The 26,789-nt window shown below is 40.1% G+C and overlaps 1 protein-coding gene across 1 annotated transcript in view; it reads left to right on the top strand.

The window, feature by feature from the left end:
- Window positions 1–26,789, top strand: part of SPTLC2 (serine palmitoyltransferase long chain base subunit 2) — a 96,685-nt gene that overhangs the window by 6,717 nt on the left and 63,179 nt on the right. Inside the window, exon 2 of the mRNA XM_045822581.1 lies at window positions 16,045–16,239. Within this exon, the coding sequence (XP_045678537.1) occupies window positions 16,045–16,239 (195 nt within the window). The remainder of the gene's footprint in view (window positions 1–16,044; window positions 16,240–26,789) is intronic.

Here is a 26,789-nt window from a genome sequence, read left to right as displayed (position 1 = left end):
AGATACTCAGGAATTCTCTAATAAAAATTCTTGGGCAATGAGATCAGCATTTAATGTATAAATCACTGTATTAAGATAGTCTTTAGAATGTGGATATGCAGGGAAGACAGACTTGCCCGCGTTTTAAGGCTGTCCTGGCTGTCCTAGGAACTTCATAGTGCTTTGAGCAAGATAACTGGTGGACATTCAGTTAGGCTCAGTTTTTGAAAAAAAGCAGCAGTGTTTATTGGCAGAATAGCCAGTTGAGAAGGATGGGTAGAGACTGTTTGCATTCTGAGTGGGTGTGCCTTCTTTGATTAAATACCTGGTTTGTGGCCTCAAAAGTCAGTTGCCTTGTGAAAAGCTCCTAAGAAGGTTTCTATAATGTAATTTGTATTTGTGGCCCATTAAGCAAGTAAGCCTTTTGCTCTTCACCCATTTAATCTCAGAAAATTTAGCTTACATTGTCTTTAAGCCTACCTTCAAGACCCATTATGAACGTTAAGTGGGTGTTTTTTCCTTTTGTTTTAAAATCATTTTTGCTTCTGACTGTAGAAATAATACACGGATACTGTAGGGCCCTAGAGGGCTGGGATAACCCTGTGTTGGGAGTTCGTTTTTTAATATCATTAGTGGTAAATGAGTCTGCTTTCTGATCATTTCTATACACAGTGAAATAAACATGTAATCCAATAGATAGGGCAAAAGATAGGAACTGAAAACTCACAGAAAAAGAAACTTGATTGGGAAATAAATATATGAATATGCTCATTCTCACTAGTTCTTAAGTTATGGCAACTTACAACAATGAGTTTTTTATCTTTTACAATGTGAAAGCTATGACAGTATTAAATGTTCGCAGTGTTTTAGCAATGGGAGCATGTATACGGGCACTTTTAGTATAAATTGGTGCAGTTGCTTTGGAGAAGAATTTGGCAGTTTCTAGAAGAGCTGAAATATGAATATTTATAATGATTGCTCTGCTAAGTATCTAGGTAGATGTGAGAGCAGAGGTTTTCCAACCTTTTATTTCAGCCCACACCAAGAAATAACATTTTATATCATAATCCAACACATATATAATATGTGTATATTTTATGTACTTTATATATTTCATACCTATATACACATATAACTAAAACAAAAGGTGCATAAATCACTTGAGTGGTGAGCACACAATACAATATACAGATGATGTATCATAGAATTATACACCTGAAACCCATACAACTTTATTAACCAATGTCACCCCAGTAAACTCAGTAAAGATAAAAAAAATTGTGGTCTGCTGAATAATGCCCCTTCCCCAAGATGACCACATCCTGATTGCTAGAACGTGTGAATGTTACCTTATATAGCCAAAGCCTTTGTAGATAGGAGTAAATTAAGTTTCTGGTGATGAGGATTATCCAGGAAGATCCTAAAAGTAATCACACATAACCTTCTAAGAGGAAGGTAGCAAGAGATTTGACTAGTCAATGAAATTCTTTAACTGAAAGTTTAAAATAACCTGATCACAAACACAGTAAATTGATACCATGAACCATTGATTGGCTATAACCCACAGTTTGAACTGAACGCTGTTAGTTTACTAGGGCTGCCATTACAAAGTACCTCAGACTGCATGGCCTAAACAACAGAAGTGTGTTTTCTCATAGTGACGGAGATGGTCTGAGATAAGGTTTGGGCCAGGTTGGGTTCTTCTGATGCCTTGCTCCTTGGCTTGTAGATGACCCTTTTCTCCCTGTATCTCTCTCTCTGTGGCCCTGTTTCTGTGTCCATTCTTATAAGGACACCAGTCATTGGACTAGGACCTATGCCAATGACCTCATTTTAACTTAATTATCTCTTTAATGGCCCTATCTCCAAAATACATATTTTAAGTTATTGAGGTTAGGACTTCAACATATGAATTTTGGGGGTCAGTTTACCCAATAACAGTTTTCCCAACAGACTCTGCTGATGGGCACAGGGGACATGTTTAAGAATGCTTACTATAAAAGTACAATTTAAAAAATTGGAAATAACCTAACTGTCCATTAGGTGGAGAATAGAAAAAAAATCAACAAAAAAACAGTATGTTGGGAAAACTGTAATAGCATAATCAATAAAAAATACTTAAAAATAAAATATGACCAGTATGGCATAGTCATCAATGAAATGCTACACATCAGTGAAAAGATAAATTGATCTATATTATGAACTTGGCTTAATCCCAGATACATACTGTTAAGATACAAAATAATAGGTCTTTAAGGATTAAAATAATGCAGAAAAATACTATATTGTTTATGGTTATGTATTTATGTAATAAAGATTTTTTTTTAATTCATGGGAATGATAAACACCAAATTGAGGGTAGCTTTTATACCTCTAGGGAAGAAGAGAAATAACACTTCCCTAGGGCAGACTTTTTAAAATTTATTTTTCATTGTTGATTTTTTTAGAGATTGATTTGTTGTTCCACTTACTTATACATTCATTGGTTTTTTCCTTGTATGTGCCCTGACCGGGGATCGAACTTTCAGCCTTAGCGCATCAGGATGATGCTCTAACCAATTGAGCTACCTGGCCAGGGCCCCCAGGGCAAATTTCTTTTTTTAATTTTTATTTTATTGCATTTTAGTGAGAGGGGAAGTGGGGAGAAAGGGGGGAAGAGAAACATCTATGTGAAAGAGAAACATCAATTGATTGCCTTCTGCTTTCTCCAAGCACCCCAGTGGGGCGGAGTACAGGGCCCACAACCCAGGCATGTGCTCTGACCAGGAAATGAACCGGTGACCTTTTAGTTTGCAGGATGATGCCCAGCCAACTGAGCCACATCGACTAAGGCCAGGGCAAACTTCTTATAAGGATTGGGGAACTTCTTAAACATAAGTCATATCGTGACACTCTCCTGTAGGCTTCCTGTCATTGACAACAAAAATACAAAGTGGCTGTCAGCTTATGAGACTCTGTCTCTATCATCTGGTTTTCTTATACCTCCCTGACTTCATAGCCTGCCAGCCAAGCTGGCTTTTCTGCTGTTCCCTGATCGTATCAGGCATGCCTGCCTTGGGGCTTTGGCCCTTGCAGTTATCTTGGCCTGGAACTGTGTTTTCCTTTGGTCTCTTCCCCACTCCATGTAGGCCTCTGCCTGCCCATTATGTCCTTCAGTCAGCTGGTCCCTGTCTAAAATGCTCTCTTCAGGGTGGGGTGGCTCAGCTGGTTAGAGCTTTGTCGCCATACATCAAGGTTGTGGGTTCCATCCCTGGTCAGGGCACATACAAGAAGCAACCAATAAATGCATAAATAAGTGGAACAACAAATCTGTTTCTCTCGTTCTCATCAATAAATTAAAAAAAATAATAAAATGAAATGCTCTCATCTTACTTTTTCTAATTGTAGCACTTATAATTGTTTGACAGTAAACTGTATGTCTTTCTGCTTACTTCTTGTCTTCATCTCTCGTTGGAGCGTATGTTACTGTATTCTAGTGTTCAGATCGTGCCGAGCTCATAGTAGGGGCTCAATAGGTATTAATGGAGGAAAGGAACATGTGAAAGAATGAATGGTACCCTCCATGTTTCATTTAATGGAATAATATCTAAAGCACATAAGCTAACTGGTAAATTTTGATAAATATAGGTATTAGGTTTGCTTTTATCTCTGTTTTAGTGCTAATTATAGTATGGTATTTCATATATACTTGCTGGTTGATGACAACCAGTTTCCCAAAATAGTGTTATAAACATATAGGAGAAATAGTTTGTGTTATGTGTGCTAACAAAGAAACCCAGGGCATAATTTTTATTGTTTTGGGTTTGCAATTGTTTCAAAACAATAGGGGCTTACTGAATATTCTTAACTAGTAATGGCGAGAGCTCATGAGGAAGAGTAGGGAGCAGCCAGCAACATTGCTAATGGTCTGGAAATGGCACAGACACACTCCAGTATATTTAATCACCTTTCCATTAGCTCTTTTTAAGGAGCAGCATGGCCAGTAGTGACTTCTGCAGCACCCCTTCCCATTGTCTTGGAAGGGAATGAATCCATGAGACACTGGTTAGTGCTTCCAAGGAAAGGCATCCTGTCAGCATTGACTCCCTGCCATGCCTCCCTTTCTTACCTTGACTTAAAGTACCAAGAAGCTGGGCCCAGAAACCTGGCCTGGGATCACTGATTAAACTGTAATACAACTACCTGTTGGACACCTCTGCCTTACGAGCTAAGGGGTAATCTCTTTACCGCCTCTTATATAAGCTTGGCTTGTGTATAGGGAAAGGAAGCAAGTTATTGCCAGTACATTTAAATTAGTTCCAGTTTCCTAAAAACTGACATTTTCTTAGCAGAGGAAACCGATATAATACCATTTATTTCCATTTAATATAGCTAATAATATGAACAGCAAAAATAAGCATGAAGCGTGACTCAAAGTACATTTCTAATATTAAGCCATTGATGATTTTAAAACAATCAGATTAAGTTACAGTATCTCTGAAATAATTAAAGGAAAATTTGATTCATAGAGAACCTCAGGAAAAAAATGTCAACAAATAAAAAAAATGTAAAGACTTGGATTCTGGTCCCAACTTTGAACTTAACTTTCTTGTGATTGGACAGATTGCTTGATCTTCTTTCTTGGTTTTGTCAGTCAGTCATGTGACGAGAAGAGTGAGACAGCTGGAGGGTCACTTGTGAAAAGAAAGGCTTCTCACTTTGTGTACATTTTCCCTTAAATATAAATCCCTTCAGACAATGTTCTTTAAAATAGTTTCCTTACTCTCTTTTATCTCAAAAATCTTGTTTGTTCATTGAAAGTAGCTAGGAGAATGGATCTTGAAAGTTCTCATTGAAAGAAAAAACTTTGTAGTTGTGGTGACAGACATTATTTGGACTTCTGTGGTAACCATTGTGCAATGCATACAAGTGTCAAACCATGTGTTGTGCTCCTGAAACTAATACAGTGTTATATGTCAACTATATCTCAACTAAAAAAAAAAACAACAAAAGCGTCAATCTTGCATCCTTTTTCTATCCTTAACAACAAAAAAAAAAAAACCAAACCCCTGCAGACTTCTTGAAGACAAGGATTGTCTTTTATGTGTATCAGCAAGTACAGAGAACAGTTCTTGACATAGAAGGAAATGAAATACTTATTGAGTGAATGAAAAGAATGAGATGATTATGATGATTTTTTTTTTGGTACAGTGATTTTGAGCTCCTTGGTACAATGGAGCTCTGGGTTCCTAGGAGAGACTTTGATGTCTGAAAATTATTTTTACAGTTTTAGAAACATTAAAAAGTTATATCGAAGGAATCTCCACTTCTGGGCATGTGAAATTAAAGGGAGGAAGGAAAGATCAAGTTGTGAGAGATTTCCCAAGGCTAGCAATACTGAAATAATGAGAGGCAAATAGGTAGACTACTGTATACTGTGCCTTCTCTCTTTCAGTCATATTCATATTCCCTCCCTGCCTCCTGGGAAAGGCAGAAGCTTTTGATTGCTGGACATTACGTATAAAAGACCTACAGAGACTAAAGTCAGTGTTGTTTTTCTCATTTTATTCTCTTAGGCAGATACAGTGAGGGGCTAAGCTGCCATCTAACCAGAGACTGAGCTGAGTGGGGCTGGTCTGAAGTTTTGGGTAGATTCATCCACTCTAGTGAGCATAGTGTCTTAAGCATGGGATCCATTGTGTGTTTGTTGGGGGCCCTCCCTATGACTTTATCTTCTGCACATTGTGAGATTGTGGTTGATTTCAAGTAACCTTTCTAGTCCAGCCTTCCAGCTTCTCCAGCACTTTGTAAATGTCCTGTGCAAAAAAGTGGCCATGTGTCTGGGGCTCACCTAGAATTCAGTCTCTCTTAACAATCTGTACAACTACCATAAAGCCCACTGGGTTTTCTTCGTCTTGGTGGAGTTTTTATTCTCCCTGTGGCAAGCCTGATTATGATCAGTCAGGCCATACTCAAACTCTACAGATACCACCAGGAAAGGAAATGGCTAGAAATTTCTGCTTACCGAGGAAAGGCTCTTCGCTTTCTGGAATTTCAGTTCATCGTGCTCTTTGCTTTGCATTGAAAACAATACTTCAGTGTCTTAAAACAGTTTCTTGTTTTGAGTAATCTGTAGTTTCATCCAGTAGTTCTGTGAAAGTGATGGCTTGCCTCTGCCTTTTAACTCCAGCCTGGAAGCAGATGTCTCAATATCAGTTTTTGATTTTTGTTTTTGTTCCTGTAAGTAACATAAAAATAAAGTTGTTAAAACAGAAACAGAAACAAACTCATAGATACAGAGAACAAACTGATCCTCACCAGGTGGGAAGGGTGTCGGGTGGGTGGGCAAAAAAGGTGAAAGGGACTGAGGAGTACAGATTGCCAGTTATAAAAGCAGTCATGGGAACGTGAAGTACAGCATAGGGAATGTAGTCAGTAATACTGTGATAACCGTGCATGGTTTCAGATGATGACTGGACTTACTGGGGTAATCACTTCATAAAGTATATACATGTCTAATTACTATGTCGTATACCTGAAACTAAATAATATTGTCTATCAACTGTAATTGAAAAATAAATTTAACAAAGAAAAACATCTTTCTGGTAGAAAAAGAATAAGTTGTTCAAATAAGATAAAAAGTACTTCTCTTTGTAGGGTCTGAACGTACACAGATACTTCTAGATAGGTGGGTTATGTGGTATGTTCTTTGTTGCTGTGCAGTCTTTTTGCATTTTGTCTTCATTTGCATCTAAATCTTCAACCACATTTACATTCCAGGCCACAGACAGAGGGAAAGAAAAGTAGAGGGAAAGCAGTTCCTGTTTTAAAGGATATATATAACCCAGTCCTGGTACCGGTCACTTTTGTTCACTTCTTATGGACCAGAATTTCACACCAAAAGCTACTTCAGTGGCAAGAGAGACTGGGAAATGTAGTTTGTGGTTGGGTGATTCCCTTACTGAAGGGAAGATAGGGAGAATCTAAAGCATCAGTTAATGCTTTCTGCCACAGTATGGTATAAGAAGCTCTAACTAGAGTTATTTTTCCAAATAGTCAGTTTTCTTAACATCTTGTGTTAAATAATATATTTTCCTTTTGTTTGATTGTTCTTACTATGAAAGAGTTAGTCTTGTTTAATGGTTATGAGCATGTTCTCTGTAGTTAGACACTGTCTGAATTTTGGTTTGTGGTCTTTTGTTGCCTTTTCTTAGATATTAGTTCTGATTTTTTTGGGGGGTGCTATTTTCATGTGCACTAATGAGAACCTGAAAAGAGGTTAGTTATAGTGTAGGCAATTAGAATCTGATGCCCCTCTATATAGGGAAGTACCTAGTTATAATTTTGAGCCAGGTGTCCCTTATCCTAGATAAGATAGTAAACAATGTTTCAAAGGCACAACATCAACCAAGTTGGGAGCCATTAAAAAAAATTACTGAAGCCCTAAAAATTTGCAGGCTATGCTAACATGTAAGTATCCAGTAAGTGTAGAAAAGTTCTAAGAGATTTTAACATAGAATCTGTCTATTAGATTTCTTTCCGTTGATAACAACAGAAACTAACTCTAGGTAAACAAAAAGGTAGTGTATTGCAAGGATGGATAGGTATGCAAAAAAAAAAAAAAGGCAAGACTAGGGAGGAATTGATGAACAACTACCTCAGAAAGTCAGAAATGCAAGAAATAGCACAGTAATTGGGGCTTTTGTGTCAGGAGTTTATGGACCTTTTCTCTGGGATGTTGGTCCAGTGCCCTTCAGACTCTTTCCCCATTGAAATTTTAAATCCCAATGAGAGGGGTTGTTGGGTTCATTTTGGCATGGGTGCTTACCCTCTGTCAGCCAGTTATGACCCAGGAAATATAGTCATATTGCACAGCTTTGGCCACCAGGGGCTCACCCCTGTGTATCAGGGCATGTTCCCAAAGGAGGAAAATTAATGTGTACCACATTGCTTTCCCATTGGTGTTCTTTCCAAAGTCTGGGTGGAGTGTTGTGGAGGGGCTGCGTGGAAGGCATGGTGTTGGAGCCCAGAACATGTTAGAGGTGGGAGAGAACTCGGATGAAGGTGTAGAATCTGTGGCAGAGCTGCACTGGTACTCAGATCTGATGGCAATTACATCATCTGTTATACCATGATGCTTATCTAGGGGTAGGAAAGTGCTGCAGAGATGTGGGTGGCAAGTGAGAGTGGCCATACTCATGCAGAGTGCCACTGCACAGAGTGCGCAGGATGCCACTGAACTGAAATGTCCCAGTGCATGTGCACTTTAGGTCTCCACTTTTGGATTTTTAGTAGGAAAATGGTAATGTCAAGATACAAATTTATTTACAGATTGCTTTGGAAGCACTTTTCAGTTCATCGTCTAGGAGACACTTAATTGACAAAAATTAGGGAGTTTATCCTGTTGGCAAGAGAAAAAAAAAGTGCTCCCTACTTTTTAAAATTTGCCTGCCCCCAAAAGAGGACTCTTCTGAAAATATACGTTCAGAGCACGGACTAGCTTGTGTGACAGGCACAAAGCTCTGAGCTATTTTTTCTAGTATGTATGGTATGCAGTAGGGAGAGGCTAGTACATTGCAGTAAAATTCCAAGAAAAGACCATTTCAGCAGAACTTCTTTCAAGGAACAACAGGCTATACCACTGGAAATGAATAGGGTTTATTTAGTGGGAAAAATCTAGTACAGTCCTTTGATTGTTGAAGAATAATGGGTAGTTCGTTTTGGACATTAATTTTTTTAACACAGTGTTCCAAATTGTCCCCCAGGTGGGCAGCTGCTGTGGTGAAAGGGCAGGTTCTGTCATCCTGCTGTCACATTCAGCAGGAATGTGTTTATTTGCTTTAAACAAAGATGCTTATGTGGTTTTATATTTATATTGGAAATGTATGCTCTTTCCCAATGATTACTTCCCCATTATTGCATCATTACATAGTTACGTTGTGTTCTTTCATGGGCTTCTGGAAACCTCTGCTCAGGATCATTCTGACCAAGTCAGTTTACAGTGTAATCAAAACTTACTTCTTTTTCTTTTCTGAAATGAAAGAGGCAGAATGCAACACATAATCCAGGACTGTCTTTTGCTGTAAAAAGACATCATTAGGGCAATTGGTAAAATTTAAATTAAGTCTTCAGGCTAGTTATTAATATTCTGTCAATTTTCTGATTTTGACAATTGTCCTGTTGTCATGTGAGAGAGTGTCTTTGTTTTTAAGACCTACATACAGAAGTATTAAAAGGTAAAATTACAGCCCTAGCTGGTGTGGCTCAGTGGATTGTGCACCAGTCTGCAAGCCAAAGGGTCGCCAGTTCAATTCCCAGTCAGGGTCCATTCCTGGGTTGTGGGCCACCTCCCCAGTAGGGGGCACACAAGAGGCAACCACACATTGATGTTTCTCTCCCTCTGTTTCTCCCACCCTTCTCCTCTGTCTAAAAATAAATAGATTCTTTAAAAAAAAAAAAAGGTAAAGATACATAACTTCAGCTGTCTTACAAATGGCCCATGAAGAAAATTCTCCACCATTCTCTTTTTACACGTACACGTGCACACAGTCATTTTTTCCTCAACCAGTTGAGAGTATATTGTATGCATTATGTGTCTTCACCTCTATCATACTTCAGGCTTCTGGAACAAAGTACCAGACTGGGTAGCTTAAACAGCAGACATTTATTGCTTCTGGTTCTGGAGACCAGGAAGTCCGAGGTCAAGGTGCTGGCAGATTTGACTCTTGGATAGGGTTGACTTCGTGGCTTGTAGATGTCAGCTCTCTCATACTGTGCATACGTGGCCTTTCCTCAGTGGAGCGCTCAGCTTATTTTTCTTATAAGGGCCCTAGTCATATCAGAAGGGCCCACCCTCGTGACCTAATCTGAACCTAATTACCTCCCAAGAGCCCACCTTCAAATATCATTACTTTGGGGAGGTGGGTGTTAGGGCTTCAACCTATGCGTTTAGTGGGCAGGACACAAACATTCATCCTATAATGTTTTGCCCATGGATTCCCCCACATCATGTCCTTCTTGCCTGCAAAATATATTAGTTCCATTCCAACAGCCCTGAAGGTCTTAACTCATTCTGCCATCAACTCTGAAGTCTAAAGTCCAGAGTCTCATCTAAGTATCATCTAAATCTGATAGAAGTGAGATTTGAGATAATTCATCCTGACACAGAATTCCTGTCTAGCTGTGAACCTGTGAAACTGTCTAAGTTATGTGCTTCCAAAATTCCATGGTGGGACAGGCAGAAGATAGACAGTTTCATTTCAAAAGGGAGGAATCAGGGGGAAGAAAGGTGTCACAGGTCCCAACCAAGTCCAAAATTTAGCTAGGCAAATTCCATGAGATCTTAAGGCTCAAGAATAACCTTTATTGGTTTGGTGCTTGATGCTCTGTCCTCGGGACCTATTGGAGTATGAAGGTCATGTGTTCCCCCCACCCCACAACACGCCATGCTCCAGGCTGCCACTCATAGTCTCTGAACTGTTGAATCTGAGGCAAGTCCCCCCTGGAACCCTGGTAACCTCTGAATCGCCTTTGGAGTCGTTCTTTCTTTGTCTTGAAAGTAGTCCACATTCACAGCCAAAATAGCCAGTGCTTTAGGACCTAGGAATTCCTAGCACTTGGTTTGAAGCATCAGGCAGTTCCACAAGGCTTGTTTTGAAATATACCAACAGTCTTTGCTCCTTTTCTCCATCTTCAGAGGTAACTACTTTCTTGTTTTTTCTTCCTTTTTTTTTTAAAGGCTACTCTTTTTTTAAGATTTTTTATTTATTTATTTTTAGAGAAGGAAGTGGGGGAGAGAGAGGGGGGGGTGGGGGAGAGAGGAGAGAGGGAAACAAACATCAATGTACAGTTGCTGGGGGCCGTGGCCTGCAACCCAGGCATGTGCCCTGGCTGGGAATCGAAACTGCTACACTTTGGTTCGCAGCCCGCACTCAGTCCACTGAGCTACGCTAGCCAGAGCTTTTGTTTTTTCTTTTTAAATTGTCATTTATTGGTTAGAGAGACAGACAGACAGACAGATGGACATTGATTGTTTTGTTCCACCTGTTTATGCAATCGTTGGTTGATTCTTCTTTGTGCCCTGACTGGGGATTGAACCACAGCCTTAGTGTTCCAGGACGATGCTCTAACCAACTGAGCCAGGACACTACTTTCTGTTTCAGCAGATGCTTTTGGAGTTTACTTCCATATTCTAAGTAACATTCAATATTGTACACTAGTCATTGACTTATCACTATTAGAAGATTTTCTTGCCTTCTAAGGGAGGATTCTTTTTTGGAAAAACTGTGGCAAGGAGTTTGGTGTGACTGCAAGGATAATTGGAGTGTGGGGGAGGTTCTTGGTGGCAGGAAGACTCAATGGGAAGGATGGGGTCGCAGTGCCCACTGAAGGAGGGGGCACTGAGTTTTGTTTTTAAATTGAGGAGTAACATACATTCAGGTAAGTGCATAAAATATACTAGATGTACAAAAATCCATGATTTTTTAACTGTAAGTATACAGTGTCTCCAGTGCTTTCTCAAGATGTAGAACATTTCCAGCGTTCTTGAAATACCCTGGTGCCTCATGAGAAAGTCTTGAACTAAGACATGGAAATTCATTACTAGTTCTAAATAGTAGCCAGAAAAGAAGGTGGAGCTGAAGATGACCCAGACTTGGGAGACTGGGTGGACTGGATGGTGACTCTGTCAGCGAGCTAGGTAATCCAGGAGGGGAGGAGGATCAGGTTTTAATGGAGGGAGGAGTTCAGATGGCGAGATACATTCAGCTTCAGACTCATTGAATTTAGGATGTCTAAATGGAGCTACGTAGGAGACAGGTGGAAATATAAATTTGGAGTTCTGGGGAAAAAATTGGGGATTGAAATGTAGACTTGTACTTGCTCATCAGCATGTCACGTCCATTTGAGATTGAACAAGTAGATTGGAATTCTCTAGAGTCTGTAGACCAACATGACCTGAAGTTATGATGCGAGGTGTATGTTGCTTTTATTACTCTGTTTTCATCCAAATAGTGAATAAAATCAGTGAGAAAATTTAGTTTAAACATTTAAAAAATAAATGTATTAACAAAAATTCAGTAGTACACAATTTGTTAAAAATGAAAAATAACTTGGTTCCGGGGCTTGTAAGGAAGTGTGCCTCCTTCCCCCACGCCACTCCCCACCCCAGTTTCTCGGGTCTCCTTCCAGATGATTTTCGTGCACGTGCATGTAGTGCATGGTTTGTCTTTTTGCTATACCACACCCCATTATTGCTTTGGTTGGGAGTGCCTTTTCAGCTACTTAAAAGTATGGTGGATAGACTACAGGCATGTGAACAAAATGGCTTTTTAGTTTGATTTGTTTGGCCTTCCCCTTGTCCTCTAGTGTGTTTTATGTTGATGAATTTATAATCTTGACTGAAAAAATTTCTTCCTTTGATTATTTTTTTCATTTTCTTGAAAAATAATACTGATGTTTAAGCAAGTGCATCTTGGTATTCACTGGAGTTCTTAAATCTACCCTTGATTAATAGCACTGCTAACAGTGTCACATTTTTTTCTGCTTAATGTGAATATATTGTTTCTTTAATCTGAGGGGAATGATATGTTTATATTTTTTTTTATTGCTTTGTTGACGGCGTGATTCTCAAGTTAGAACAAATACAGGGCTCCTTAGAGCCCTCTTTCATGGTGAAGTGCACTGTATGAGCTTGTAGCCCATGTTTCGTTTGGATTGAATCTGATCTCTGGTCCAGTTGAGAACTAAACGACATCAGATCTGGGTTCTAGAAAAGCCCTAATATTAATTATATAATCACTGCAACTTACCTAAGCCCTTCTATGATGGTACTTGTTGTTGAAAGAGCAAAGATCATAAGGTGCATTTTCATTCATTTAACAAATACCTTACAGCTACTTTCTGTACTGCTGCTGCTGCTGCTGCTGCTACTACTACTACTACTACTTCTACTACTAAAAGGAAACATAATTGAGTACTTACTATTGTTAGCACTTAATAAATACCATCCTGAGTGCTAGATGTGCAGTAAGGAACAAAATAAGCCTGGTGCTTTCCTTTATGGAATGTTGTATTAAGTGATAATGTCAGAGATAACATTTAGCATCAGTACTTGAAGATCAAGTAATTCTGTTCTCTGAGTTCTAAGACTTTTTCACCTGTCAGAGGTGTGCTATCAGTTGGCTTGTCCATTCTGACCTTGCATGGTCTGAGGGACCTGTGTTTTTCACCAGAGCTCCAGCAGGCACCAGAGCACCACTAAAGTGAATCCCACTCTGTGGGCTCACCGCCCACACAGCAGCCTGTCCCAGCTCGTCTTTATAGCCAGTCAGCCTGAAGGCCAGTCCCACTCACTGATGTGCCGACAATAGTCAGCACTCAACTGCAACAGGACGGCACATACAACCCACACAAGGGACACCCCTGGAACACCCATCTCAAGTGACCAGGGGGACTTTGCCACAGGGCCCCACAGGACACCCACTTTATAAGGCTACCCTACCAAGACCAGGAGGTGTAGCAGATGTACCGAATATGTAGAAACAAACACAGGGAGGCAGCCAAAGTGAGGAGACAAAGAAACGTGCCCCAAATGAAAGAACAGGAGAAATCTCCAGAGAAAAAACTAATGAGATGGAAGCAAGCAATCTACCAGATATAGAGTTCAAACACTGGCAGTAAGGATGCTTGATGAATTAAAGGGAAGAGTAGATGAACTCAGTGAGAACTTACAGAGAGAGAGAAACCACGTGCGTGTTACACACACACACACACACAGAGTCAGGAATACATTAGAGGGAATTAGCAGCAGATCCAGTGAAATGGAAGAGTGACCTGTGTTTTTGACTGAGGCCACATTCCAAAAGTTCCTTCATAGTTGAATCTCAGTTCCTTAAAATGCATTTAATTTTAAATGTGGCTGTGATAGAATCACATAGTATTTAAAACCAAACTAATGGTTTAACTTCCTCCTTCCTAGACAGTCCAACCAGCTGTATGCATTTACTTGGTCCTGCTGGTGTGGGTGTGTCTCAAATCCAGGAGGATATCTTTTAAAGAGATCCACCCACAGCATTCTCGACATATGAATCTGTCACACATTTGTTAGATTTAGGAGCTCTGAAAATTGCCTCACTTTTTACTTTTATGTTCAATTGAGAGAAAATAGTTTAAACAGTTTCAGAGTTCAGGAGATTGGGTAGTGGTATGGCAAAGTATTTTTGGATTTTTTTTTAAAGAGATGATCAGTGTTTACTTTTCTTATGTTTTGAGTGCTTTTGATTTTGTTCAGCTTAATAGCTTATGTGTTATATTGTTAATTTAAAAATTTTCTGTTTTCAGATACTAGCTCATTTCTAGCTATTCTCTTCTAAATGTATTGCAGCCTTCTGCATAAAAGTATTAAAAATTGCCACGAACATATGCCTTTGGGGAAGAAATTGATGAAGACTTAAACTAGTTTTATAGATAGTTTTCATTAAGTTCTTTAGACTATCAAATTGAATCAGTACCAACAGATTCCATGTATCATGCTTATCTGAGTATCTTTCCCTTCTGTCAAATAAAACTGTTTTTATCCAAACTGTTCTAACTTGCAGCATTCAAGTAGCTTTCCCAAACTAATACTAGCATACAATATTCTAAAACATATTTAGCCCTGGGGTATGTACATATATTAGTTCTATAGTTTTGTAAATTTTTATTAGTTTGTTCTTATTAGTTTACATCATGTCTCTGATCAGGTTGTCTGAGAGGGCAAGAATCTTTTATTCCTTTGGGACGTTCTTAGCTCTAGTACAGAGCTCAACTGAGAAATATGCTCCTGGTAAATTTGACTGGCCGTCCTCACTGCTCTCTCACTTCAAATAAGATTAAAGTTAGCACACAAAATGCTCTAGTGGGTTTTTTTTTTTCTAAAATAAGGTTTCCATCAAAATTGACCAAAAAGTAAAAAGCTTTAAGTTATTAGATCAAAAGTACAGTGACTTGGTACCTGCATTTAATATTTGAGCACCTCAAAGGATAAATGAACCAGTGATAATCTTAGTGTTTGAACAGGTACTTAGATGAAGGGGGCAGAATGATTTCGTGATAGTTACTGATCATTGTAACAGTTTTTCCCTTGTGTTGGAATTCACTCTCTACTTTTATGTAATGCTGGACCACTCACAAAATGAGCATTTTACTTTTTGTGCATAATTTATTTGTGTTACCGTTGAAAAGAAAGACTGGTATGAACCATGTGTTTTGACAGGGGCCTAATGCTGATATTTGGAATGCTGTGTCTGAGTGGCTTTAAGAACATGGATCAGGAAAACATTTACAAATATTTTATTCTAAAACTGAATTGACTTTTTAAAAATTTTAGTTATTTATTTTTAGAGAGAAGGAAAGGAAGGGAGAAACATCCATGTGCAAGAGAGACATCAATTTGTTGCCTTTTGCACGCCCCCAGCTGGGGACCTGGACTGTAGCCAGGCGTGTGTCCCGACTGAGAATTGAACCCTCGACCTTTCAGTCCGAACGCCAGCACTCAGTCCTCTGACCCACACGAGACAGTGTTGAATGTACTTAAGATCACTTCATTTATAAGCTAACATACTCCTTTTCAGGATAGACTTTCTCTTTGTTGATTTATATATATTCGGTTTTTCTAATTACAGTTTATGTTCAACATTATTTTGTATTAGTTTCAGGTGTATAGAGTAGTGGATAGACAGTGATGTACTTTACAAAGTGTTTCCCCCGGTAGTTCTTGTTTTCTTTATTAGAACAAAGGAAATTTCGTATTCTCCAGCCATAGTGCTTTAGGATCTATTTCATGAAATCAAATAACAATAGAGGTCAGTTAGGCATTGTTCTTAGGCAGTCCCTCTCCCTCTGTTTCTCTCTTTTTTGCTATTCATCTGAATTAACTTATTTCTTTTGAAAAAAAAAATATGCCCTACTTAAATCTTAGTGGGTATTTTTTTAACTAAGAGAATTCTGAGGGTAAACTAATACAAATCTATAATGACTACTGAGATTTTTAAGTGGAAATTTCTTTCTGGGTGTGGTTGAAATAAGCCTTGTAAATCTCCCTTTCAGACCCATCACATGACACAGAATGGAGGACTGTATAAGAGACCATTCAACGAAGCTTTCGAAGAAACGCCCATGCTGGTCGCTGTGCTTACTTACGTGGGGTACGGGGTGCTCACCCTCTTCGGGTATCTTCGAGACTTCCTGAGGCACTGGAGAATTGAAAAGTGTCACCATGCAACGGAAAGAGAAGAACAAAAGGTGATTGTTAGAGGACTTCTAATTCTGTGAATAGAAGCCTTTTTTAGAAGTCTTGGTATTTTCACTCATTTTGTTCTTTAGATATTTTGGTGCACGTTAAAATAAAAATATTCCAGGTGTAATAAAAGAAAACATTCCACAAAGAACGTTGAAAACAAGGTTAAAGGCATGGAGAAAATAAAGCATTTAACATATTTTAATTTAATCATTACAAGAGCCTATTTCTATTTTATGGATAAGAAAACTAACATTCACAAGTCAAGCAATTTTTCCTAAGCTGCCTCGTTTCAGAGCTGGTGTGCAGACACAGGTTGGTGACATGCCAAAAGCCGTGTTCTTTCTGTTCACAGTGCCATACTGTGTCCCAGGTTGTGTCCACAGTCACCTGAAAAGATTGTGTTCTTAGGACTCATGATGTGTTTTCTCATAGACACATTTTACATGAATGTCTGGGTCACAAATCAGGTCCTCCTCCCAAATAAACAGGCCCTAAAGCAGAATGTGGCTGAACTACTGTGTTTATAGTAGAAGACAATCTTGTGTTAGTAATGGTAAATAGAAGTGACAATGTTGTCTCTGGGGAGGGTGACCTAATTCACTTTACTTTTCTCTGTGTATTCCTTTGTGCCTGTAGAATTTTGTACTATATATATATATATATATATATATATATATATATATATATATATAACCTGGTCTCAAAAATAAATTTAGTTAGGGTGAAAATGCCCGATTTTATGAAAAAGAAACTTGTTCGTGGCATGTGAAATATGGAGAGGTTGTGCTCCAGCCCAGGGAATATACTTGATTGTAGAAGGGAATCAGAAGTTAACTTCCTTCTGTCTCTCATCTCTCTCACTTCTGTGCGGTGTTAGAAGAGAGAGGCAGACGTAGTGGCAGCGAGGTCACCACTGAGACAGGAGCCAGTAAACCGAGAATGGATTGTGGTCACCTGGGGGCATCCAGAAACATCGGGGAGGAAAATGACCTCTCCAGCAACTAGGAAGCCAGAACCAGTCAGTATAGTGATCTAAGATTCTGGCCCTTGGAGAACTCAGGATCCAGGCATTCTTCTCTCTCAACCATTCTGCACTCTTCCCTGCCCTGGCACCACTGGCTATCTTACTCGTTGCCTTGAAATGCCTCCATAAGTTAATTTCATTAAGAAGGTATTTTTTGAATACCTGATGCAGGCAAGGCCCCGCATTCAGAACTTGATCCAGTAGGCTGAACTAATTCTCATCACCGAGAACCAGAACGAATTAAAAACTTCTTTGACTCTCTTTTTTTTCTACCCATGTACATCCCAAATAGACTTCCTAGTTAGTGTGCATCCACAGCATGTTGACTGTTTTTTTACATCCCTCAGGTGTGGCTTACTTACGGTAACTCAGAGCTACTCTGCATTACTGTGTTGTGTGATGCTGCAGTTTCGTGTTTGCAGGCAGAATTTTGCTCCTAGACTGAATTGGTGGCAGTAATGACTGATGGGAGCTAAAGTTTTATTCATGTATTCAAACTAGAAAATCTTTATCTATAGAAAATCTCTATCTTTATCTTTATCTCAGTGTCAACACACTATAGAGACCTAATAAATGACATGTAGAAGTGGGGGTGGGGGCATGCTGAGTGTGGTGTAGAGCCCGTCCCTGGTGAGAGAATAGTGTAGGCAACGGTGTGAGGAGCGTTTGGGAGAACACAGAATGTGGGTGTATTAGAAATTGTTTTGAATGAGATACTAAGAAGTTTGGTAGGTATCGGGGAGTCCTTCACAGTTTCTGAGCAGGAGAATGACCAGAGTTGCACAGCTGGTGCTCTGTCAAGTGTGATGGATGGATGGGTGGAAGGAAGGAAGGGAGGGAGGGAGGGAGGGAGGGAGGGAGGGAGGGAAGGAAGGAAGGAAGGAAGGAAGGAAGGAAGGAAGGAAGGAAGGAAGGAAGGAAGGAGTGATTCATCTGAATACTTTGTAAAGGAATACAGTATCTTAGAAACTTGTTTCATGTTTCAGGGTAAATTGACTGTTTAAGTATTGGAGTTATCTGTGGGTACTTAACTCTGTGTGAAAAAATCAGAACACGGATTTTTTTCCTTCAGTAGTTTCTATTTTGTTGAAGAAACATTAACACTTTGAATTTATGGGCCTTTGCAGAGCTCTGTCCAGGTAAATACTGCTTGAATTGTATGCCGATTTAGAATAAAAAAGTAAACTGCATAGTATGGAGTTAATCAGGGAATAGTTCTTGGAGGAAGTAATCAGCAATGTTACTTTCAGAGGGAAAGGAAGGATCCTTCAGCCTTATGGGAGATCCTGTTTGTCTTCTGATGCTGGATTAGATGTCGTCCAGGGGAAGGCAAACAGAAGGTGTTACACTGGAAACAGGTGAGGGAAAGTGCTTGCTTGGGATCATAAAATGCAAATATAATGCTGCCACTTCCTTGTTTCACTTAGTGAGTGGCATTCATAACCACCTCCTTATTTTCTCCTTCGTTTCGTTACAAAGGAGAGCCCATTTTAACTGTTTATGCTAGTTCTTATGAAACCAGAAAGTCGATGTGTGTGCTGCTTGTCACTGCCCAGCTAATGAGTGGAGACAAGGATTGAATCTCTGTGGATGCTCTGTTCAGATGCTGGTGAGCCGAAAAGACTGAGAAGACAGCGGGTTGGATTTGTGCCCTAAAACCCAGCGTAACCTCTTGACTGGGCAAGAGTTGCAGTCTGGTGGCGATTTTCCTCGTGCTTCTTGATTTGCATCATGGATGTTCCCTCCCTGGGACACAGCGGCTCAGACACCATTTCCATTGCTCACAGACCCTGTCAACTTATAACCGAGGCTGACATCTTGAACTCTTGAGTTCTCTTATCGCCTAGTATGTTGTTTTGGGTAGAACTGAACTACTCAGTCCTATTAATAGAAATAGTTAGCATGAGTTTGTTCTATTTTATATATAGTGCATAAAATTCTTGGAATTCTTTGCTGCTTTATCCTCTCTTAATAGTGCTGTTTTGGATGAGAGTGTTGTTTTTTACCAGCCTGTGGTTTATTTTTTATGTGAGGTGAAGCTAGTAGTCCAGAAAACATGTATGTGATAGATAAAGCAAATGAATTAATGAAAACGTTCTAATAGTCAGATAGGAAACACCAGAAATCTAAGGAGTAAATTATGGTAAGACATTACCACACACTTACTAAACTTTATACTAACATTTTGCCTCTATAGTTTGTTCATGATCAAATATTAAAACTGGAAGGGATAGGATAGTGGGAAAGGTACATTATATATCCAAATCCTGCTGTGTTTAATTTTCAAGATACAAAAGAAGGAATTGATTGAAATAGGATTCGTGGAAGGATTTTTTTTATTTCTATTTTTTTAAAGATGTTATTTATTTATTTTTAGACAGAGGAGAAGGGAGCAAATCCAGATCAATTAGTTCTTATCAACCTCTGTTATCGCCCAGGCGTCATCTGCTGCGTTAGCCCCTCACTCATCTGCTCCAGCCACACGGGCCCCTTGCCGCTCCCGGAACACACCGAGGGTGCTCCGGCCTCACTGCCGTGCACTTGCTGCTCCCCTGACAGGAGCGCTCTTCCTCCGGGTAGTGTCGAGGACAATTCTCGCTCGCCCTTCCTTTTCCTTCTCTACTCTGCCCTGGCCGCCCTAGCTAGGTTTCAGCCTGACTTCAGTGTTTTACATCCTCCTCCTTTGTTTGATTTCTGTTTCCATTGGCATTTTTCATGAACATACTTTGTATTTTACACATTTTTCTCATGTAGCATCTATTGTTATCTTTTTATTTAATACTGTATACCTAGAAGAGTACTTGGCACATACTGAATGTTCAGATACGGATGATATGGTGAGTGGTGGTAACAACAAAAATTTTGAGTCTTTCGAAGTATTTACAGTTAGGGTTGCATGTGTATGTAATACAAAACCACATACAAAACACATAGATGACTCAGTTTTAGGTGTAGGGAAAAAAGTATGTGGTTTTAATCTTGAAATCTCACTTCATGCCTTCAAGGACAGCATAGAACAGCAAGGAAGTGGCTTCCTGCCTATAGTATTAAAAACAGGAATCATACTGTTCATATAAGTCAAACATTAGTTAATAGTTAATAGGGAGAACTCTTAATTGTAGTTCAGAGCTTTCAGTCACCAGTTTTAATGGCCTTTCACAAGTTATTTCACCTAGTTTCCTTCATTAAATGGAAGTAAAGACAACACTGTTGGTTTATAAAGTAAATACTCCTAGTTATACAATGCTTTTTAACCATAGGATGACTCCAATTTCAACACTTCTTTGGGTGGAAATTATTTGGGATTTAAAAATTCTCTTAGTTTAAGTTTTGAAACAATCTTATCAAGTTTTAGCCATTTATATGTCTATCTTATGGAGTTATTTCCTTCTCTAGAAGAGGTGTTGCCATAATAGAAATTCAAACACTGTGGAACTTTTTTTCACTAGCCTGTCTTTGGTGCACAGTATTCTGTTTATCATCATCAGATGTCTTGAAATATTTCCACAGTACTCAGCTGTTCAGAGAAAGCTTCCTTGTCATAGGAGCCATAGTCCTTCTGGACAGTAGACTCTGGAGTTTATCTGGAGATATTTGGAAAACTCTGTGTTTGCAATCATAACTTATGATAGCCTATCCTCACACCACTAGTCATGTAAACACATTATTGAGCTTTATTTCTCTACCCCTGCTGTGGTGTTTATTTATATTCCAGTCAGCTGTGATGGCCAGAGCCGTGTGTGTGTGTGTGTGTGTGTGTGTGTGTGTGTGTGTGTGTGTTTAAACTGGCTGAAATATTAAATGTAAGATTTTCACTAATTGAATTTTCTTGTGGGGGAAGATAATTTATTGATTGGAGAAGTTGTACATGTCATTGCTCCAAATGATTGTTGTGAATTTGATAATTCACATTTTATTTACAAATAAGAACGCTTATTTTCTAAGAACTCTTACTCACATCTCACTGTCTCCTCACTGATGTTAGCAGTGTAAAAAGTACACTTTTTGTTGAAGAGTGAGGGTGCATTTTTCATAAAGAAATCAAGTTTTGGTTACATACCTGGTGATTTGGTGACAGGGAAGAGACAATTTCTGAATTGTCTCTTATGTCCTGTGCACTCCCCTCATGCTCACCATGGGAGAGTCACACCTGCATCCTTAGCAGCACTGCAGGCTTACACGTCACGGGCGGCCAGCTTGATTGCCAGTATTTGAAACTGAGTGTTTTCATGTATGCCTGGAGCATCCTCTAACATGGAAGGAGGGGCAGAGTCACTGAAAGTAATAGAACTCTTTTTCTTTTCTAGGAGCTCCTGAAAGACACACGAATAGATTGAACTTGAGATTGAATTATTTCTTCTAATAGAGATTTTTTTTTGGTTTACTTTTTGCTTTTTTATTTTTTAGGACAAGTTCACATAACTTAATATTAACCATATGAAAGTGTACAATTCATTGACATTTATTACATTTACAGTGTTGTGCAACCATTTCCTCTATCTAGCCACAGAACACGTTATCACTCCAAAAGGAGACCCATGTCCATTAAGCAGTCACTCCCGATTAGCCTCTCCCCAGGCTCTTGGCAACCACTGAGCTGCTTTCTGTTTCCATGGTTTTAACTGTTCTTGATATTTCATGCAAATAGGATCATGCACTATGTGACCTTCTGTGACTGGCTTCTTTCACTTGCAATTTTGAGGTTCATCCATCTTGTGGCATGTATCTGTGCTCCTTTTCTTTTTATGATTCAGTACTATTCCATTGTATGGGTAGACCGCATTTTGATTATCCATTCATCCACTGATGTACACATGGCTTGTTACCACCTTTGGCTGTTGTGAATGGTGCTGTTATAAACATTAGTGTACTTGTTTAAATATGTTTTCAATTGTTTTGGGTATATACAAAAATAGAGTTACTGGGTTACGTGGAAACTCATGCTTACCTTTTTGAGAAACGATCAAATGTTTTTTCTGCTGTAGCTGCATCATTTTATACTCTGACATTCAATGTGTGATGGTTTTTCTTAATATCTTATGGTTGTATATTTTATATTTATGACTTTTATTCATTTTGAGTTAATTTCTGTATGAGATGTAACGTTTAGGTCAAAGTTCGTTATTATCTTTTGATGTTATGGATATCTAATTATCTCAGCGAGAATGTTATTTTTTAAAATAAGTATTCCATTTAAAAGGAGTCTAAATACCATATACTCTCAGGCCAAGATAGAGGTGTAGGTAGATACACTTTGCCTCCTCTCACAACCAAAAGAAAGACAACAACAAATTTAAAAACAAAGAACAACCAGAGATGACAGAAAATTGTACTGTATGGAAGTCCAACAACCAAGGAGCTAAAGAAGATATATTCATCCAGACCAGTAGGAGGGGTGGAGATGGGCAGCTGGGGTGGAGAGGACTCACGGCAAGGCGGTGCCTGGCAGAGCGAGTGGTCCCACATTTGTGTGCACATAAACCAGGAGGAATGACTGGGGAGCGAGACAGGCTGTACAACCCAGGGTTCCATTGTGGGAATAGGAAGCCTCAAACCTGTGACTGAAAAAACCTGTAGGAGTTGAGGCAGCAGGAGAAACTCTCAGCCTCACAGGAGAGTTTGTTGGAGAGATCCACAGGATCCTAGAGCGTACACAGAACCATCCTCCCCCACCCTTACCGGGAATCAGCACCAGAAGCTTATATGCTTGTGGGTAGTGGAAGAAGCGACTGAAAGCTGACTGAGAGCTGAGCAAGTAGCATTGTTCCCTCTCGGATCACTCCGCAACATACATTGCCATAATGCAGTGACCTGGGTTGCCCTGTCCTAGTGAATACCTAAGGCTCCACCCCTTACTACATAACAGGCATGAGGAAACAAAAATATATGGCCCAAATGAAAGAACAGATCAAAACTACAAAAATAAAACGAAGGGTTGAAGAGATAGCCAACCTATCAGATGCAGAGTTCAAAACACTGGTAATCAGGATGCTCACTGAAATGGTTGAGTATGGTCGCGCAAAAAGAAAGAAAAGTGAAGGCTATGCAAAGTGAAATAAGGAAAAATATACAGGGAACCAACAGGGAAGGGAAGGAAACTGGGACTCAGATCAGCAATTTGGGCAGAAGAAAGAAAGAAATATTTAACCAGAACAGAATGAAGAAACAAAAATTTGGAAAAATGAGGAGTGGCTTAGGAACCTCCACAGCAACTTAATGTTCCAACATCCAAATCATAGGGGTGCCAGAAGAAGAAGAGGAAATCAAGAAATTGAAAACTTATTTGAAAAAATAATGAAGGAGAACTTCCCCATTCTGGCAAAGGAAATGAACTTCCAGGAAGTCCAGGAAGCTCAGAGTCCCAAAGGAGTTGGACCCAAGGAAGCACACACCCTAATTACATTAGCCAAAATTAAAGATAAGGAGAGAATCTGAAAAGCAGCAAGAGAAAAGGAGACAGTTACCTCCAAAGATCCCATCAGACTGTCAGCTGATTTCTCAAAAGAAACCTTACAGGCAAGAAGGAGCTAGAAAGAAGTATTCTAAGTCATGAAAGGCAAGGACCTACATCCAAGATTACTCTATCCAGCAAAGCTATCATTTAGAATGGAAGGGCAGATAAAGTGCTTCCCAGATAAAGTCAAGTTAAAGGAGTTCATCATCACCAAGCCCTTATTATATGAAATGTTAAAGGGACTTATCTAAGAAAAAGAAGATCAAAAATATGAACAGTAAAATGACAACAAACTCACAACTATCAACAACTGAACCCCCAAAAAACAAAAACAGAAACAAACTAAGCAAACAACTAGAACAGGAACAGAATCACAGAAATAGAGATCACATGGAGGGTTGTCAGTGGGGAGGGAGCAGGGGGATAATTGGGGAAAAGGTACAGGAAGCATAAATGGGGGACTTCCGGCCAAGATGAAGGCATAGGTAGACACACTGTGCCTCCTTGCACAACCAAAATAAGGATAATAACAATTTAGAAACAAAAAACAACCAGTACCGACAGAAAATTGAACTGTATGGAAGTTCAACAACCAAGGAATTAAAGTAGACACATTCATTCAGACTGGTAGGAGGGGCAGATTTGGGCAACCGGGCGGAGAGGGGTCACAGCAAAGCAGTGGCTGGCTGGCGCAGGGAGATGGCAGATTGTGGAAGGGTGCAATGTGTAAGGTGGCTGGGGAACCGGGTAGTCCCACATTCGCGTGCAGATAAACCAGGTGAAACTGGGGAGCGAGACAGACTGCACAACCCATGGTCCCAGCACCGGGAAATAAAGCCTCAAAACACGGATTGAAAATGCCTGTGGGGGTTGAGGTACCTGGAGAGACTCCTTGCCTCAAAGGAGAGTTCGTTGGCGAGACCCACAGGGTCCTAGAATGTACACAAGCCCGCCCACCTGGGAATCAGCACCAGAAGGGCCCAGTTTGCTTGGGGCAAGTGGGAGAAGTGACTGAGATCTGGCAGAGAGCAGAACAAGCCCCATTGTCCCCTTTTGGACCCCTGCCCCACATACAGCGACACAACCCAGTTACGGGGTTGCCCTGCCCTGGTGAACACCTAAGGCTCCGCCCCTCACTACCTAACAGGCATGCTAAGACCAAAAAAAAAAGGTCCAAATGAAAGAACAGATCAAAGTTCCAGAACAAATACAATTAAGCGACAAAGAGATAGCCAACCTATCAGATGCACAATTCAAAACATTGGTAATCAGGATGCTCACAGAATTGGTTGAATTTGGTCCCAAATTAGATGAGAAAATGAAGGCTATGCTAAGTGAAATAAAGGAAAATGTACAGGGAACCAATAGTGATGAGAAGGAAACTGGAACTCAAATCAATGGAGCAGACCAGAAGGAAGAAAGAAACATCCACTCAGAAAGGAATGAAGAAATAAGAATTCAAAAAAATGAGGAGAGGGTTAGGAACCTCTGGGACATGTTTAAACGTTCCAACATCCAAATTATAGGGATACTAAAAAGAGAAGAGGAAGAACAACAAGTGTAAAAGTTATTTGAACAAATAATAAAGGAGAAATTCCCCATTCTGACAAAAGAAATAGACTTCCAGGAAGTCCAGGAAGCTCAGAGTCCCAAAGAAGTTGGACCCAAGAAGAAACACACCAAGGCACATCATAATTACATTAGCAAAGGTAAAAATGAAGGAGAGAATCCTAGAAGCAGCAAGAGATAAGGGGACAGTCACCTAGAAAGGAGTTCCCATCAGACTGTCAGCTGATTTCTCAAAAGAGACCTTGCAGGCAAGAAGGGTCTGGAAAGAAGTATTCCAAGTCATGAAAGGCAAGGACCTACATCTGAGATTGCTCTGTCCAGCAAAGCTTTCATTTAGAATGGAAGGGCAGATAAAGTGCTTCCCAGATAAGGTCAAGTTAAAGGAGTTCATCATCACCAAGCCATTATTATATGAAATGTTAAAGGGATTTATCTAAGAAAAAGAAAACAAAAAAAACATGTAAAGTGACAGCAAACTCACAATTATTTTTTAAGATATTTTATTGATTATGCTATTACAGTTGTCTCAATACCTCCCCTCCGTCCCCCTCCACCCTGCACACCTTCCCCTACCCACATCCCCTCCCATCACTATTGGTTCCCTGTGCATTTTCCTTCATTTCTCTTATTGTAGCCTGCATTTGTTCATCTAATTTGAGACCAAAATCAACCAATTCTGTGAGCTCCCTGATTACCAGTGTTTTGAACTGTGCATCTGATAGGTTGGCTATCTCTCGGTTGCTTAAAAGGATGGGTTCTGGGGCCTTGATTTGTTCTTCTGTTTGAGCCATCTCTCTCTCTCTCTCTCTCTCTCTCTCTCTCTCTCTCTCTCTCTGTCTGGTTGCACTTGTTACATATGAGGGGTGGAGCCTTAGGTGTTCACCAGGGCAGGGCACCCCAAGTCGCTGGGTTGTAATGTTGTATGTGGGGGCGGGGTCGAGAGGGAACAATGGCGCTTGCTCTGTACTCTGTGGGACCTCAATCCCTTCTGCTTCCCCTGAACAAACTGGGCCCCTCTGGTGCCAATTCCCATGTGGGTGGGCTTGTGCATACCATGGGACCTTCTAAGGACCTCTCCTGTGAGGCTGGGTGTCTCTCCATGCACCTCAACTCCCACAGGTGTCCTCAATCAGTGTCCCAAGGCTCTATTTCCCAGTGCTGGGATCCTGGGTTGTGCGCACTGCCTTGCTTTACAATCACTGCCTCACTGGGTCTGCCGGTTGCCACCCCTCGGCCGGAGTCTGCCAGATGCTGCTTGTGCACTCAGGGTCCACCCACTGCGGTCTTGCATGCCCCGGTTGCCTTACGCGCCCCCGGATACCTTATGCGCCCAGTCCCAACTCTCTCTGCTCTTTGTGCCAAAATCTGCACCTGGCTGCCCAACTCTGCCTCTCCTACCAATCTGGATGAACGGGTCTATTTCAGCTTCTTGGTTGTCCGACTTCCATTCAGATCTATTTTCTGTCAGTTCTGGTTGTTATTCTGTTTCTAAATTGTTGTCGTCC

The sequence above is a fragment of the Phyllostomus hastatus genome, unplaced genomic scaffold (genome assembly GCF_019186645.2).
Source record: "Phyllostomus hastatus isolate PE091 unplaced genomic scaffold, TTU_PhHast_1.1 phas_scaffold_501, whole genome shotgun sequence".
NCBI classification, from domain to species: Eukaryota; Metazoa; Chordata; class Mammalia; order Chiroptera; family Phyllostomidae; genus Phyllostomus; species Phyllostomus hastatus.
Note: the sequence above shows the minus strand (reverse complement) of the source record. Positions and strands in the feature narration are given on the sequence as shown.